Here is a 17,683-nt window from a genome sequence, read left to right on the forward strand (position 1 = left end):
GGGCCTCCAGGGGCTGACGAGGTTAGTCCCCTGCCTTAAGCCCCTTTCCCTGTGGCACCTCTAAAGCAGCCAGAAGTCCATGATTCTCAGATTCACAAAAGCAGCGTCTATAGGCTGCCTTGGCAGTGAGAAATGTGCTTTGTGGTGTCCTGATTAGCCTGCCAGCCAAGGGGAAAAATCCTTCCTTATCGCTGACCTTGATCCCGGCTCGGGCAATGTGATCTGCGTCCTTGCTCTGGATCTGCCTTCACTGGGAAAAACAGACAGGAGCTTTTTCTTGCCATCTTTCACCAGAATGGAAGGTAGGGATAGGTTTAAATTCAAGTCCATATTTGCCCTGGGATTGGATTGACCTCGTCTTTAGGAGTTTCAACCAACCTCATTTTAAATGTCCTGCTGTTACTCAGGGAGAAAAAAATTCCCTAAGATATGCGAAAGTTGCCTTTAGCTTTCTTGGCCCAAGTAAGGTTTCACTAAGCTGAGGTTGCTGTTGGGTTTGTGTGAGAGACTAGAGGGGTGGAGTAGGGGTCAGTTTCCTTTTGAGAGCATGCAACGTGGCTGCCTCCTGTCTGGGTCAGAGGGCCTTTTGTAGGGACAAAAAGCACTGTCACTTTCTTTCATTCCTCCCCCCAGCCACCCATCCATCTGCCCACCCACCCATCTAACTTTCCGAGGAGTGTTTGCTGAAGGGCTACTGAGTACCAAGTGTCGGAGCTAGACAGTGGAGAAACAAATGGAAAACAGAGACAGGATGAGCGGGAGAGGCGCAGTCAGGGAAGATTTCTGGAGGTGAGGTTGGGAGGATGAGAGAGTCCGTGGAGCCCGGAGAGGAGCATCCCAGGCAGAGGAGAGAGCCCCAGGGGTCTGTGGGGCTGGAGAGGTCCACACAGATCAGATCATGCGGAGGGTGGCGCCATGGGTGACTGCTGTCCTCCTCGGGGCTTCTGATCTAGTTACTTTGGCTTCCCCTTTCCCTGCCCTTGGCCAGTAGGCGGTGCTGGGTACAGTGGAAAGAGCACGGGCTTTGTAGTCAAACTCAGATGCAGATCCTGACTCCACAGTGAACTGCTGCCGCTGTGATCTTAGCAAATTCTTGAGTCTGTGGGCGGCTTCGTGTGCCTCCTGGTCGGGGGACAGGGTCAGGGAGCGGGTCTCAAACCAAACATCTGTGCCTCCCAACCACCGCCACCCGGCCCTTCCCTCAGCTCTCCAAACCAGAGAAAGTCTCCATCCCTGAGCGTTACGTGGAGCTGGATCCTGAAGAGCCGCCCAGCCTGGAGGAGCTGCAGGCGCGGTACCGCAAAGCCGAGAAGATCCGTAACATCCTCACCCGGTCCAGGTCAGCCCTCACAACGTCCGAGTCCTGACAGCCTGCTAGGCCGCCCTGGTGGGTGTCTCAGCTGAACGGGCCGGGCTGGGCCGGCCGGGGTGTGTGTGTTTATCAGGCCTCTGTCTTAGGCAAACATTGCTCATTGTAAGGGCAGGTCGGCTCTTAGCACGTCACCGACAGCTCGGCGAGGAAGCTCGCCCAGGTCACCTGGAAGGTCGTGAAGCTCTCAGAGGGCCATGTTAGGCCCTCGCCCCTAGATCTGCTTCCCGTGGTCTTGGCAAGTGTGGGGAGTGGAGCCAAGGGTGGCGGCAAAGTGGACGTGCTTAGAGATCGCCCCCAAGGATGGCAATCCCAGCCCCAGGGCCTGTGTTCCCTCATTCACACCTAGACCTTTGGAGTCCCAGCTTTGGTCCCCAAATCAGAGCCACTGTTCACCTATCAAAGTGGCCTGTGCCAGTGGCCAGTGGCCTAGACCAGAGCCAGGGGCCCAGCCATGTCCTGAGCTGCCAGAGGCCTCATCCACACCCCTGGAGGCCAGGAGGGGACCCCAGCAAGTGGCTTTCCTGTCCCATCAGCCCCTGTAGCCTCAGAAACATAACCCTGGTGTTTGAGGTCCTCCCTTTCAGAGCCAGGTTAGCCTTTTCACATCTGGAGGGAATAGGAGCCTAGAGCCAGAGTTCTTACCTTGAGGTCTGTGATCCCCCAAAGGAGGGGCAAAGCCGTGGCTGGGCGTTCAAGGAGAGGAGCTCGTGCACCTTGGTCTGGAGAGAAAGTGCCCTGCTTTTATCTGATGCCCCTAGAAGGGTGATGTCCTCAGGCCAGGGGGACCCCCTCTCCTGAGGTGGAGGCCGAGGGCAGGGAGGCCCACAGCCCGCTTTCTGGCCCTCCCGCAGCATGTGCAACCTGCAGCCGCCCGGCAGCCAGGACCGGAACAGCGTGGCCGACCTGGACTCGCAGCTGCAGGAGCAGGAGCGCATCATCAACATCTCCTACGCCCTGGCCTCAGAGGCCTCCCAGCGCAGCAAGCAGGTAGCAGGTGAGGCCGCGGGGGCGGCCTCGGAGGCTGGGCCCCAGCCCCTGCTCCCTGGGTTCAGGGCCCGGCCCAGCCTGTCCGGGAGTCGGAGGGAAAGCAGGCATCAGGCTTAGAAACTGAGGAACAGTGGTGTTTGCCCTGTCCCTTGCAGGGCGTGGTGGGGGCGGAGGGGGGCGGGCTGAGCAGGGGAGCTGGTGCTCAGGAGCGCTGGAGGACGGAGGTCTGGGACAGGCCGTGCAGCTCACTGTTAGCCCTGGAAGTGGGGCTGTCTTGAGGTGGCCGGTTGAGAACAGGCTTTTCTGGCTCCTGAGCTGAGGGGTCAAGGCTAAGATTTCTGGCCTCATGAGGAAGGGGCAGGAAAACCTCTGGTGCTTGGATTTCTTGCTGGGCTGAGGCAGAAGGGGCCCCTCTAACCTTCCTTGGGGTCTCTGCTTTGGTCCCCAAATCAGCCACTGTCGACCTATCAGAGTTGCCTCCGAGTGGCCTGTGCCAGAAAGCAGGACTTGGAAAGGACTTTGTTGTCCAGTGAGGGGAGAAAAAATATACCACAGGCTGGGAAGGTGTGTGTGTACATGTACTCGTGTAAAAAGGGCTTTCTCTCTGTCAGGAGTGTATGTGTATTTGTATGTGTACATGGACATGTGTGTAAAAAAGGCTTTCTCTCTCAGCTAGGAAAGAGACTCCTGGCTCCTCTCCCCACCCACACTGGCCTGCCTCTGTCAGCTCTCGCAGTTCACCCAGTGCTGTTGCTCCCCAGACGCAGCGGCCCCTGCGTGTCTAGGTGGTGCCCTTGGCCAGGAGTGAGGGGTGGTCGGAGAGTGAAGTGGTGTCACAGCCCCCACCGGTCCTCCAACTCTGGCCCAAGGGTCTAGAAGTGGCCGAGGGTGGGGCCTGCCAGGCCCTGAGGTGGTGGCCCCGGGGAGCAGAGCTGTATCAAGAAGCCGTGGGATGACTGAGGGCAGGAGGAAGCCTGTTCTCTCTCCCCCAGCTCTGGTCCCGTACAGAGTCCCTGAGGTCCCTGCTGTCCTGACTCCCCTGAGGACATGTGTGTCAGCCAAGAGGGCGTCCTTGTGGGGGAGACAGCAGGCGGCGCCCCCAGGCCCGTCCTCCTGATGATCCTGGGGGTCCCTGAGGCCCCGCATGGCGGTTTTGAGTTCCTCCCTGTGTCCAGGGGTCCAGCGGGGGCGCCTGCCCTGCCGTAAATCACCCTCCTCTCTGGCCTGTGCTTGCTCTTACCTGTGTGGACATGCTGTCCTCGGCTTCCTCCCTGCCAGCAGGCGAGTGTGCCCCAGCCCTCCCACCCTGCCCCCGCGATCACACCCTCTGCTGCAGCCCCTCCTCACTCTTGCTCCCTTTCTCCAGTCCCAGGCCAGGCCCCAACCTGGCCCCACGGGCGTGTCCCCCAGGCCCAGGCCACTAGTGGCGGGCGGTGGGGCCCACAGCTCCCCGGCCCTGCCGAGTGGGGCATTTGGAGCTGCAGGAGCAGACGAGGAGCCTAACACACCACTTAATTCCTGTCTGCCCGTCTAGCACAGCAGCTGGCCCTCCTCCCGCCTAAAGCCCCCCTGTCCTCCAGGACCGTGCCACCTTACCCCCCCTTAAGCAACGGACTCCACTACACCTTTGTCTAACACCTTCCAAGTAAGAGCCCCCGCCTGGCGTCGTGGCCCCTCTCCTGGCGCTGAGCATGTCCCTTCCCTGCTGCTGAGACGATTGCAGTACCACCTGCTGATGCTTCTTTCCTTGGGCAAAGCGGCCGCTGGGGAGACCTCCCGGGCTGGTGGGCAGGAGGGGGGCTGTTGGTTTTTAGGAACGGAGTGTTCGGTGGCTCCGATACAGGAGAGCCTGTGAAATCTCAGGAAACCAGAGCCACGCCCCTTCCTGCCCAGCTGTCCTTCCTGCGGGTGGCCTTCCTGCAGGTGGCCTAGTGCCCCCAAGGGACTGGTATAAGCCAGACAGTGTGTAGGGCTTTCCCTCTTGTCCCTCTCTAGTGTTTATGGTTAACATTGCTGAGCACTGGCGATAACCCCACGGGGATATTCACCCCATTTTACAGATGAGGAAGAGCAGCTCAGAGCCCATGAGGGTCTGGCCCAAAGAGTCGTGGCTGTGGGTGTCAGAACCAGGGTGGGGACCCTTTCCTCATGAGTCCTCTATCGCCACCTGTGTGCCCATCCAGCCACCTGAGGAGCTCTAGGTGTTTGGAGAAAGGAGAGCAGTGAGGGATGGAGGTGCATGGTAGGGGCGGAGGCATGCTCTTGGGCAGGTGTCCCCCAGCCTGAGGGTGGCAGGAGGAGGCCGGCCTTGGGCCAGGCTCTCGGGAGGTATACAGTAGGGCCCCTGTGGCTGAGGGACCTCAGGGAAATGCTCCGTCAGGTCTTGGCTCCAGAGGGCTCTGTAAGGGCCACAGCATCCTCTGGGGTCACAGATGGGGTGTGTGGTTTTCTCCTAGAGATCTGAGTGTCCCAGGTCACAGAGAGGCTCTGTTCCTATCAGCTTTTGGCACCTCTGTGGCCATGAGTAGGCCTCCAATGCTCTTTTCAGAGCCCATCCACATTTCCTTTTACCCTTCCAGCATCCTCAGCAGTCCTAGGAGATTGGTGCGATCACCTTGTTTTTAAGATTAAACTAACAAGGGCCACGGAAGCTAAGCAAGTTACCCAGAGTGACTCAGCAAACGGAGGGCTGGGCCGGAACTGGAACCCAGAGCCCTCTTTGCTCAGGCCTATGGCCCTGTTAGAGCAGGGACCCAGTCTCAGGGCCAGTGTGTGTCTGGCAGACTTCCTAGAAGTGATGGGGTGGAGGAAAGATGGGGTGCCCATGAGTCCTAGAGGCCGAGGGTCCCCCAGCAGCGGCCGCATTGCCCTGGCCCCCTGCCCGGCTGCACTCTGTCTTGTTAGCCTGCCATTCCCTGTCCCATGTGTGCGCAAACAAGCCCACCACCAGGTCCCCAGAGTGGGTTGGGGTCCTGCCAGCCCCTCATTGTCTCCTCCGCTTTTTGCCAGCCCAGGCAGTGACTGACCCGTGACCCAGCACACAGAGAAGTCTGGAGCCAGGGGCCAGCAGAACCAGTTTCCTCCGAGAAGATCAATCCTTCTTCCGCCAAGGAAATTCCTTCCAGCTAAGCAGAGAGGTTCAGCCTGGAGGACGGAGTAGCCCGTCAGCTGTGGGGCGTCCACCACAGGGCGAGGTCCTAACCCCCTGCTTGTTTTAGTTCAGACTCCTTTTCATGTGACAAAGGCACTTTTGATACACACTGTACAATACTGATGCTGTGTTTTAGAATCAGGATGTATTTTATAATGTTCACCCCAAGGGCTCAGTGGCCGAGAAGGTGAGGATGCAAGATTTTGGAGCTGCACACACAGATTCAGGTATCGTGGGGGGGGTGGGTGTGGGTGGGGCCGAAGGGCAAGGTGAGCAGAAGCCGGTCCAGCATCTGCTGAATGCAAGCGAGCTTGGATGGGAGACACGCTTCCAGCGGATTCCAGTGTGGGGCTCGTTGGCGTGCTGTCCAGGGCAGTGGTCAGCCAGCCCTGACCTTGCCCGCCTGATGGCCAGCTCTGGAGGGTGAAGCTCCACCGAGACAGACCCCAGGTCTGTGCCTCGGCCTTGGGTCTGCCTTAGGCCCAACAATGTGTCTAAGAACTTTGGTTCCTAACCCGCCCATGAGGTTCTCTCAGCAAAGGGCTCTTCTCAAAAATAAAAAACGTTTGCTTTAATTAAAAAATAAAGAAACACAGAACACTTTGAAATACAGAAAAGGCGAGAAGAGCATCTTCGACTTGTATCATAAGCAATAAACGTCACACCGGGTGGCATCTACCTGCAACTCCCTGTGTCCATACTAGGCTGTGATAGCGACCCTGGGACCTTTGCAGCCTGCCCCTCAAAACACAGGTCAGCTTCCCAGGACTTGGATCAGTGGCCGGAGGACAGGCAGCAGGTCCTGATGGCCTGATGGCAGGACGATGACCTGACTTCCAGCCTAAAAGGGGGAAGGGGCCCCCAGACCAGCTGCCGTGTTTGTGGCCCTTTATATGAGTTGATAGTCTGCATACAGAAAATGAGATTGGAAAGGAAAAAAAACAAACAAACCCCATTGGGTAGAGCCACACGTTAAATGAAAATTGGTCTTTGACTATGGTCAGAAAAATAACCTTGAATATATTTAGAAGTTGCTGTCTATTTTTAACTAATTCCATATGCTGCCAGTATCGACTTCATGACATTTGCCAAAATAAGATTTTATTTTTGCCTTTATAAGATTTTGTTGGAAAAATGAAATGAGTATTTTGCAAGAAAAAGTTAATTTAAAAAAGAAGTGTAATGGTTTGCAAAAAAAAAAAAAAAATGTGATGTACAGATTAAAGTATTAACCTGGTACACGTCCTGCTTTTTGATGGCTATTTTCCATGAGTGCCCTGTGTTGGTTTTTTTCTTTCTATTTCTTTGGAAAATCCCGTGTCCACTCTTGACCCTGCAGTGTTCACCTATGAAGTTTCTCCCGATGAGTTCTTGACACTTGATTGACTTTGGAGCTCTGAGGGAGGAAGGCCTGTGCTCTCAAGCCCTTGGCTGGGCTTCAACAGCTGCTCAGGATGGTTCCCCACCGCAGCCCACCCAGTCAAGGGGCCGCTGGGCTGTGGACGGGCTGTGGACGCCCGCGCCCGTGCGGGACTGGTTTGGCAGGCGGACTGCAATCCCAGACAGCAGGAGGGACCCCACAGGCCCTCTTCCAACCCACATGCCGCCAGCTCGTTCCAGTGAGGCGGGTTAGTGACCGACCATTGCAAACTGGATTTGGATTTAATTCGTTTTGACTTGTGATATATGCTTGAAACAGAAGGCAGGAGGCCAGTTCGGTTTAGGGATGCGTGCATGTTCGAGTTTGTTGTTAATGGCAGTTTATCTCTGTTGCCAAGAAGAGCACCCGCAGTGCAGAGTGACTTTCCAACTAGTTAAACTGGAGAGAACAGATTCCAAAGCATTCAGAAGAGGGGACGCTGCTGCTTTTTTAGCTACTGATTTTTAATTTTAAAATGGAAAGTATTCTCCGGTTTTAAGCATTACTTGAAAATAGCTCCGTAACAGATGAAAGGGAGGCTGGGGTGCGAGGGGTGGGGTGGTGGTGCTGTTGCGCTAAGTCGCTTCAGTCATGTCTGACTCTTAGTGACCCCATGGATTGTAGCCCGCCAGCCTCCTCTATCCACAGGATTCTCCAGGCAAGAACACTGGAGTGGGTTGCCATTTCCTACTCCAGGGGATCTTCTTAACCCAGGGATGGAACCCACGTCTCTTACATCACTTGTATTGGCAGTTGAGTGCTTTACCACCTGGGAAGCCCAGTGAGGGGTGGAGGTGGTGGAGAATTTGTCCACAATTGAGTGCAAAGGAAGAAAAAATGGTACAGGAGGTAGAGCCCCCGACGCTAGGTGGCCGCCATTCTCTCAGCAAAAGCAGGTCAGGGGTTTTCTTACTAGCTGGTCCCACGCATGGTCCTGTATGCGAGGGAACATGGTGACTCCTAACTGTTTTCTCCACTCCAGCGGGAGGAGGCATAGCCTGTTCTCTAAGAATTGTGGCCCAAATTTCAAACAGAGAGCATGATAGGCCCTCGACTCAGGCTCTACATAGAGCATGGATGGTTGGAAAAGGCACCCTCCAGCTGCATCACGTGTGAGCAGGCAGCATGGCCTGGCCCCCTTCACGCTTCCTTGAGAGGACTCATTACCCGAGGTAAGATGGGGCCATAAAGGACTGGCTGACCAGGGACCCTCCAGGTGGGGGCCACTCTGGAGGGGAAACTCCATGTGGCCCAATAGTTTTTACTTCGTTTCTTTGCAGGGGCCCTGGGGGCCTGAGCAAAGTTTGAAACGATGGGATTGCTTGTGGTCACCAAAGGGAGTGTGAGCATACTTCCGCACCCCTGTTGACATCTATTCCTGACTTTAACCCAGATCCAGCGGAAACCCAGAATGTCTTATTTTAGCAAGAACCAACAAGAATGTTTTAGGATCTAGTATGAAGTAGGAGTTGGGAATAATTGTTTCTAATCCCCACTTGACCCTCCTGAACAGCCCAGATCCTCGCCATGTCCGGGGTATTGTTTATTTTATTTTTTTAATTGGAGGATAATTGCTTTACCATGTTGTGTTGGTTTCTGCTATAGAACAACGTGAATCAGCCATAAGTATACATATATCCCCTCCCTCTTGAGCCTTCCTCCCAGCCCCCCATACCACACTTCTGTGTCATTACAGAGCACCAGGCTCAGTTGCCTGCTCTATATAGCTACTTCCTGCTAGCTATCTGTTTTGTACATGGTGACATATATACATCAGTGCTACTCTGTCAATTCCAGGGCATCGTTTAAAGGATTGAAGTTGAGACATGTATACATCTGTGATTGTGCATGAGGTCAGTGTGCCCAGACTGATGTGGATGCTGAAGGCAGGCCTTTCGTTTGCTCCCCTTCATTCATTTTTTTGCCTGCCTTCATGTCTGGCCGAGGGGCTGGTGGTGGGATCTGTAGCTCACCCCTTCTCCCTCTAACTTGGCCATCTTCACTTAAGGTGGGTTTTCCAGAATTTTCCTGGCTGTTGTTAGGGTGCAGCCCAAGGCCAAGGAAACCTCCATCTGCCCAAGGTCCTCTTGGGGATGGAAGGCGTGGAGGGGTGGAGTGGATGTGGACCCTGGCTTAGTCAGACAAGAGCCCGTTTTAGACTTTGGGAGTTCCCCCAGCTGTGGTACAGCGCTCTATGGCAAATCCTTTTGTGTTCTCACCCAGGGTGGGAAAGAAGCAGCAAATTATTTGTCTAATCCACAAATCATGTTTCTGAGATGGAGCAGGCAAGTGCTGGGAGTCCTCTGCCTCCAATTCAGCATCAGACGCCGGGGCATAGGAGGGACTTTGCCCATGAGGGTTGCGTGCCGTTATGAAAAGAACAAAGAGACAAGGCTGGGGGTGGGGGGTGGGTGCTAAAAATGGCAGCCCCTCCCGGCCCAGTAAACACGCCGTTGCTTTGCCGTCTCCACTCCAAAGGCTACCACTTTCATTGCTCTCCCAGCAAAGAAACCTTTCTTCAGAGCGAGTGGCGGGGTACAAAGGCAGAGTACAAAATGTGTGCACATCACAGTCCCTGCAATTCTGTTTGAACAAGCATATTGATTGGGTCTGACCCTGTTACATTTTTTCCCTATTATTTGAAAAGGTGCATCTAAGTGTAGTGAATTGAACCAGCAGAGCTGAACTTTCCATGAAAACTTCTCAAGGTATTTCTTCAGTTCAAAGCTTTTGAATTTTAAAGGGCATTTTTAATACGAGTCTGTTGAGTATTCTCTGCCAAAGCCCAACAAGGGATGTTAAATGCAGATGAGGCTGGAGCGAGGGTGCATGTGGGGGTGGACTCGCCCACGCTGCGGAGGGTGCAGGTCATGGCTGGAGGGTGCGGACCCGCCCAGGAAGGACTGAGCTTTGGGGAGAGAGGCCGAGCCTGTGGAGCAGCACACACAGGCCCTAGAGAGTTTCTCTCTGAGCTCACTGGGGACTGCATAGGACACGGGGAAGAAGTTTCCCAGCTGAGCTTCTCGAAGGCTCTTTCATGGGGAGCTGAGAAGTACTTGCTAAGGGGCCTCTTCTGATGGATGAGGTTTTGTCCTTGGGAAGTAAGGGGTTCCTTACTCAACTGCTTTAGAACTGAGAAGGCATGAGAGGCACAGCACCCCCTGGCTGAGGTCACAGAGTCAGAAAGGAAGCTGCTGCTGACCTCAGCCCTTGACATCACTTAACACTCAGAGATGCTTTCCCACTGAACCCTGAGCTGCATCCCAGTCCTTAACTGATCTGACATTTGGGGACACTTCGCTGGTTGTGTGGGCCACAGCAGTGGTCCCTCATGCCATCCTGGTGGTGGGTCCTTGGAAGTATTCAGAATCTCATTTTCCCCTACACAGGGGGCCTCTCCTGACCCACTGAAGGCACACAGCCCCCTTTGAGTGAGTTCCAAGTGTCTGTTTGCCTCCAGAGGCTTCTTGGGTCTGGAAGGCATCTTCTTTATAGATCCTGAATTTGAGATCAGAGGCAAAATCATCCCAGGGAGAAGGTGAAAAATCAGATCCAGGGCTTGGGCATCTCAGCAAAATCCTTTCAATGTCCTTGCCTAGAAGACTGGCGTGGGAAGGTCAGGACAGAGTAAGATGGCACTGAGCCTCAGGTGCCCGCTTTCTTTGTGACCATGGCCGGCCAATCCATTTTTAGGAGACTGACTGGCAAGGAGGCAGTCAGCTCTGGGGCCGGGCTGCCTGGATTCTAAATCTGATCACGCCATTTTGCCAGTCCTGTAACCTTAGGCAAGTTATCTGTCCTTGCTTCAGTTCCCTCACTTATAAAGATTTATATTGGCATCTACCTCAGGAGAGTTGTTAATTAAGATTAAATGAATTATGACGTTGAAAATGCTAAGCATGGTTCTTGACCCCATAGGAAGCACTAGAAAAAATATGACAAAAGTTCTCATTTACCTGCTATTAAGACATGAGTTTGTGCAAATGCCAGGAGACTGTGAAGGACAGGGAAACCTGGCATGCTGCAATCCCTGGGGTTGCAAAGAGTCAGACATGACTTAGCAACTGAACAAGTTATAATTATTTAACATACTGCATTCTCATTCTTTGTTTACTTGTTTATAGCCAATAAGCATTGTCTTGTTCATTATATCATCCCTAGTGCTGAGAACAATGGCTGCCACAAAGAAGGTACTAAGAAATTTGTTGAATGAATGAAGGAATGAAAAAGTCAAGGGCTGTCAGCCAGGAAGCTTTCTCTCCTTCTCAAATGACTGCCTCTCTGCTCTGTTACACGTTTTATACTCAAGCCCCTAGAGAGCATTCCTAGTGCCCTATTTTTAAGTTTCTTGAGTAGTAGGTAAGAGCGGTGCAGATAGATCCACCCTTATTAATTGACTCTGACCTTGGGCAAGTCATGCTACCTCCCTATAAGCTTCAGTTTCCTCCTTTGAGAAATAGGAATGACAGTCCCTACCATACATGGGTGATGTGAAGACTGAGTGGGCCGTAGGATCCTTACTATGGACAGCAAGGCTTCAGACCCTTCCACATTTAAAGCCTGTGTCCTCTCCCTGGCTCAGTGGATAAACAGATTGGGGTCAGCTGCTTTTGCCCACCCCAGTCGTCTGCCCTCCACCGTTTCTCTGCCATTTTAGACAGCTGCCTGCAGCAAGTTAAGCAGTGGCCCAGGGCTTTTGAAGTGTGGATTCACAAGGCCGTGCCATTGCCAGGCTGCCTCCCTCGGCTCTCCAGGGGCTGAGGACAGGTGAATCCTCTGAGGCCTCCCCTCGCAGCCCTGAGGCTGTCCACCCCGACATCAGATCAACCTGTGCGTGCGCCTTTGATGTCAATTCCCAAACTGGAGCCTTGTCCTGCTCTGAGGACCTGGGCTTTGAAGTTGGCCTATAAACTGAGCTTTCAGGAAGAAAGTTGTCTGTTGTGCCTCAGAGCACGCCTGGGCCCTGTAAAGGCACACGGAATGCCATGAACACCTGATAAATAATTCTTTCTGGGCCTGAGAAAGATCCATTCCATTGATAGGGAAGGAAAATTCCCTTGACCTTTTCACTGAAGTTCTGGGTGGGGGAAGTGGTTAGAGAGGATTTTGAGTCTTCTTGCTGAAGTCACATGGGGTAGGCAGGTTGTCTCAGAGCTGAGCTCCAATGACTGCCCCAAAAGGGCCCCTGGTCCCTGACTCCTGACCTGAGGCCCCCCCCGCCAGCCCTGTTCCTGCTTGGAACAGGGGAGAAGATGGGGCCCTCTCACTGAAAGAGAGACTGCAGTCGCCTCCAGGCCAAACCCTGCTGCAAATCGCAGGGCTTCCGGGAGGCTCAGCCCTGTTGCCTACCTTTCCTTCCAGGGCCTGGCATGCTCAAGAGAGGAGGCAGACAGGGTTTCCCATCTGAAGGAGTCCCCAGATGGATACTGGCTTGTGTACCCTGAGCATTTAACCTCATTCCAGGCCTTCTGCTGGGCCCCTTTTGTGCATGATTGGATAATAGGATGTGGGTATATGTGTAGTTTTGGGAAAGCTTCCTTTATGGCAAAATGTAACATACACCTAGAAAGTCTATGAAATAACAGCATACAGCTCAAAAAAATGATCAGAAAACAGGTATCTGTGTAATCACTGCCTTAGTTAAGAAATCCAAGTTTGCCAGGATGCAAGAAGCTCTGTTAATGGCCCTTCCTGCTCAGTTAGGCCCTCCGCCTCCCAGACTTCTGCTATTACTATGTACTTTTTTAAGCAGGCCTGGTCAGATACTCTAACTTATTTTTGTTTTCTGAAATGTGTACCAGTGGAATAATAGAATGGAATAATAAAGAATGTAATCCTTTGTGTCAGGCTTTTTTCCACTAAACATCATGATTTCATCCATCCAACTATGTTTCACTCATTTTGCTGTCGTATAGTATTCCCTGCAGGAATATTTGAGGAGTTTTTATCCACTCTACTGTCAAAGGACATTTGGATGTTTCCAGCTTGGAGCTATTAAAAATAATGCTGCTGTGTACATTTTTATATCTATCCCTCAATCCACAGGCAATCATTTCTTAGGGTCTATGCCTCGGTATAGAGTTGATAGGTTATAAGGTATGCACACTTTCAATTTAGGTAGCAGATGTCAAACTGGTTTCCAAAGTGATAGTACTAATTTATAGTCCCACCATGAATACGTGAGTTTCTCCATATCCTCATTGTGGTGGCAGCCTCTGAGATGGCCCCCCAGTGATGCCCGCCTTCTGGCATTCACACCCTCTGTAAGCCCATTCCCTTAAGTGTGGGCTGGAGCTAGCAGTTCCCTTCTAATGAATAGGACATGACAGAACCTAACAGGGTGTCACTTTCAAGATGAGGTTACAAGGAGACTGTTGCTTCTGTCTTGGGCATCCTCCCTTGCTTTCTCACTGGAGAAACCATGTTGTGAGCTCCAACCATGTTGGAGAGGCCCACAGGGCAGGGACAGATGTCTGTGACCAACAGCCAGTGAGGACCTAAGAGTGAGCTTGGAAATGGGTCCTCCCTGCCTCTAGTCAGCCCTCGAGATGATTACAGCCCTGCCTGCCACCTTGATTACAACCTTGTGAGAGACCTTCAGCCAGAAGCACCCAGCAGAGCCCAGATTCTTGACTCATAGAAACTGTGAGATAAATGTTTATTGTCTTAAGTTGTTAAGTTTTGGGGTAATTTGTTACATGGCAATAGATAATACAATCAACGAAACTTTAAAAAAAATTGTAACTATTTTTGATATGTATGAATTAGGTTTACTAGCATCTTCCTGGTTATTGATATTGCACATCCTTTCAAATTTTCCTTGACCTTTCGGATTTCTTTATTCATGAGGTATCTTCAGGACTCTTTATCATTATTCCATTGGTTTATGTTATCTTTTTCTTGTTGATTTGTAGAGGTTCTAGACCTAAGCCTGTCTTAATCTTGGCTACCCTTAGAAAGAAGTCTGAGGGAAGGGCTTGTAGGCAGAGTTAACTTGGGAAACAATCCAAGGAAGAGAGGGCTTCCCTGGTGGCTCAGCTGGTAAAGAATCTGCCTGCAATGTAGGAGACCTGGGTTTGATCTCTGGGTTGGGAAGATCCCTTGGAGGAGGGCATGGCAACCCACTCCAGTATTCCTGCCTGGAGAATCCCCATGGACAAAGGAGCCTGGTGGGCTACAGTCCATGGGGTTGCAAAAGAGTTGGACACGACTGAGCGACTAAGTATATCCAAGGAACAGAAGTGGCAAAGAAGGGAAAGCAACAGAGGCATGTGCCTTCTCAAGCTGGTCACTGTTGTGAAAAACTTGGGCTCAGTTTCACTGGGACCTTTTGAAGAGTCACGTAAAATGCTCCTCAAAATTATCCACCTGTGGTATAAGACGAGCATTTATCTTCTGGCTCAGAGCCTCCCCTGACCAAGGGCTCCCCATGGGGTAAGTCCCTCACATCTCCATATCCCACATGTGGGTGATTCCCATGTGAACCCCACACTGGGGCAGCTAAGAAGCTCTGGGGCACCATGTGACGTGTGGCTAAAATGAGATCCTATCACAGTCATATCTAGAGGATGTGTGGTGAAACACAAGGAGTATTTGACACAGAACCTGTCATGGATGATGTGCATTGCAAATGTCTTATACCACTCTGGCTTTCCTTTTCACTTTCAATCAATAGACATTACTAGTTTTAAGGTAATCATGTAAATATTTTCCTTTATAGTTTGCGATGTTTTGCATCTTGTTCAAAGTCTTGTACTTAAGTCATAAAACTATTCTCCTCCGTTATTCTCTAAGGCGCTTTCTTGTTTTGCTTTTCACAGATCTACAGTATACCTGGAACTGGTTTTTAAGTTAAGGTGTGAAGTGGGCATCAGATTTCATTTTTCCCCATAGATGTCCAACTTATTGAAGAATCTATAATTTTCTTCCCACTGCTGTGCCACTTTGTCGTAATCAAGTATTTGTATACGTGTGACTCTAATTTTCTGTTCTGTTGTCTATTTGTCGATCACTGTGCCAATATCATACTCTTTTAATTAGTGGGGCTTTATAGTAAGTGTTGATACACAGAAAAGCAAAGTGTCTATCTTGTTCTTATTTTCCACAACTATCTTGGCTATTTTTGGTCTTTTTCCTTGTAAATTTTAGAACAAACTTGTCAGATTTTATTTTCCACCCTCAATTGGATATTTTTTTTCTCTGAGACTACATTGTATGAAGATTACTTTGGAGAGAATTATATCACTACAATATTGAGTGTCCTAGTCTATGAACCTGTTTATTTAAACCTTTAAATATTTCTCTCCAAAATATTTTATTAGAAAAAAACTATGCTTCTAGCAGTGGTAGACAAGGGTACTTTGAAGCAACATTCCTACTGAGAACAAATGGAAAAGGAGGCTGAACTATTTTTTAAAAATATGTATTTGAAGGCAATGGAGAGCTCGCAAAGCTGTAAAAATTTGTAGAGCCAAGATCCAGAGGAATGGAGCAAAGATAGGAAGCAGGCGGCCAGCCTCTGGTATCCCTTTCCCCCTGAAGTAGATTGTCTGTTCCAAAAGCTGTGACGCTGCGAGCCTTAGCAGCTGTTTTGCTGGACGCTCCTCTCTTACCACGTTTGTATACAGCTTAGGAGTTAGTCAAGGACCAGGGGAGTTTCTTTATGTAGATTTATGTAGTCTCTGGAACTCTCCCCTCCAAACTGCAATCTCTTGACAGCCCTGAATGCTACCTTCACCCAGTGAGGGTTTGTACTTTGTTGAAAAATGCCCCTAGAGAGAAATCTGGTTTGAATGTGGAACTCATTGCGAGCACTTCCCTTTCAATGTCAGAAGCCCTTTGTGGGTTGGCCAACACAAATGTCTTACCTTTATTCTTGAAGGAATTTCCACTGGGATAGGGTGGTTTTTTTTTTGTTTTGAGGATATTACATTGTCTTCTGGCTTCTTTGGCTTATATCTAGTGTGTGATCAGTCGCTCAGTCATCTTAACTCTATGCGACCCCGTGGGCCATAGCTTGCTAGGCTCCACTGTCCATGGAATTTCCCAGGTGAGAATAATTAGAGTGGGTAGCCATTTCCTTCTCCCAACCCAGGGATCCAATCTGGGTCTCCTGCATTGCAGGCAGATTCTTTACCACTGCGCCATCTGGGAAGTTATATCGAGAAGTTATATGTCTTACTCTTGCACCCTTTCAACAAAGGTCCATCTAGTCAAGGCTATGGTTTTTCCAGTAGTCATGTATGGATGTGAGTTGGACTGTGAAGAAAGCTAAGCACCGAACTGATGCTTTTGAACTGTGTTGTTGGAGAAGACTCTTGAGAGTCCCTTGGACTGCAAGGAGATCTAACCAGTCCATCCTAAAGGAGACCGGTCCTGGGTGTTCATTGGAAGGACTGATGCTGAAGCTGAAACTCCAATACTTTGGCCACCTCATGCGAAGAGTTGACTCATTGGAAAAGATTCTGATGCTGGGAGGGATTGGGGGCAGGAGTTTGGGTGAACTCTGGGAGTTGGTGATGGACAGGGAGGCCTGGCGTGCTGTGATTCATGGGGTGGCAAAGAATCGGACACGACTGAGCAAATGAACTGACTGGCTTGCACCCTTAATATGTCTTTTTCCCCCACCTCTATCTGCATTTAGTTTTTTTCTTGTCTTTGGGTCACAGCACTTTTACTGTAATATGCCTAGATGTGATTTTGTCTTTATCCAGCTTGGGAATTGTAGATCTCAAATCTATGGATGGGTATCTTTGGTCAGTTTTGGAAGATTCTTAACCTTTCTCTCTTTGAAAATTAATTTCCCCCATACTCTCTTTCGGTGACTCCAATTATATATGAATGTATGTGTAATATACATATTTTTATACACCCTTTTTACTGTATTTTCCACTCCTGGAAAACAGTATCTTATTGTGCAAGAATCCATTAAATCCATGTGAAAAGGATTTGACAAATTAGTTATTTCTCTTACTAAAATACTGATGCCACTAGAATTTTTCTATGCTAAGAAGCAGTGTCTGTCTCTGACATTAGCAGTGATGAAACTCAAAAACCTTCATGGAATTTGACATAAGTCACCTTTTGTTTCAAGGACATAGGGCAAAAGACATGGAGGATTTTCCTGGTCACAAGGTTAAATATTTAAGGTTATAGACTGCATTGCGCTAGTCCTCAATGGCAAATTCTGAGTGACTTAGGCACCCACATGCTGATATGCAGGGCCTTCTAACATGTAGCCCCCAAGGCAGGAGCCTATCTTACCTGGGCCTAAAGGTAGGCAAAGCCCGTGCCAGTTCTTTCTCATTGTTTAGTTACCTGCAAATATTTACTCAGCACCTACTCTGTGCCAGGCACTATTCTAGCTTCTGGAAGGACAGCAGTAAATGAATCAGTCCCTGCTCTAATGAAGCGTACATTCTGGTGAAGGGGAGACAGTACATATATATCACTGCTGTCCTCTCAGGAGCTAGAATAGTGCCTGGCACAGAGTAGGTGCTGAGTAAATATCTGCAGGTAACTAAACAATGAAAAAGAACTGGCACAGGCTTTGCATGAGGATATTAAAATAGAGGAAAAAGGGTCAAGAGAAATAAATGACATGTGAAGAACACTGACCAGAAAAACATTTCCTCAAGAAACAGTTGAAAGCTATGATCAAAGATTTCATGACAACCTTAATATCTTATGATCTCTATAAACTGATACATCAGAAATACAAGAGGATATGAGGAAACAGAAGAAACATGAACTG

General features: G+C 50.3%; 1 protein-coding gene across 4 annotated transcripts in view; it reads left to right on the forward strand.

Moving 5' to 3' along the window:
- PLEKHA7 (pleckstrin homology domain containing A7) overlaps positions 1-6,430 on the forward strand; it is a 220,434-nt gene extending 214,004 nt beyond the window's left edge. For 2 of the 4 annotated variants that reach the window (XM_069554252.1, XM_069554255.1), the window contains 4 exons: positions 1,206-1,339; positions 2,224-2,366; positions 3,894-4,004; positions 5,369-6,430. In XM_069554252.1, the coding sequence (XP_069410353.1) occupies positions 1,206-1,339; positions 2,224-2,366; positions 3,894-3,994 (378 nt within the window). In that variant the 3' untranslated portion in view covers positions 3,995-4,004; positions 5,369-6,430. The remainder of the gene's footprint in view (positions 1-1,205; positions 1,340-2,223; positions 2,367-3,893; positions 4,005-5,368) is intronic. The other 2 variants (XM_069554253.1, XM_069554254.1) reach the window with 2 other exon arrangements.
- Positions 6,431-17,683: the final 11,253 nt, after the last annotated feature.

This window comes from Ovis canadensis, chromosome 15 (genome assembly GCF_042477335.2).
Source record: "Ovis canadensis isolate MfBH-ARS-UI-01 breed Bighorn chromosome 15, ARS-UI_OviCan_v2, whole genome shotgun sequence".
NCBI lineage: Eukaryota > Metazoa > Chordata > Mammalia > Artiodactyla > Bovidae > Ovis > Ovis canadensis.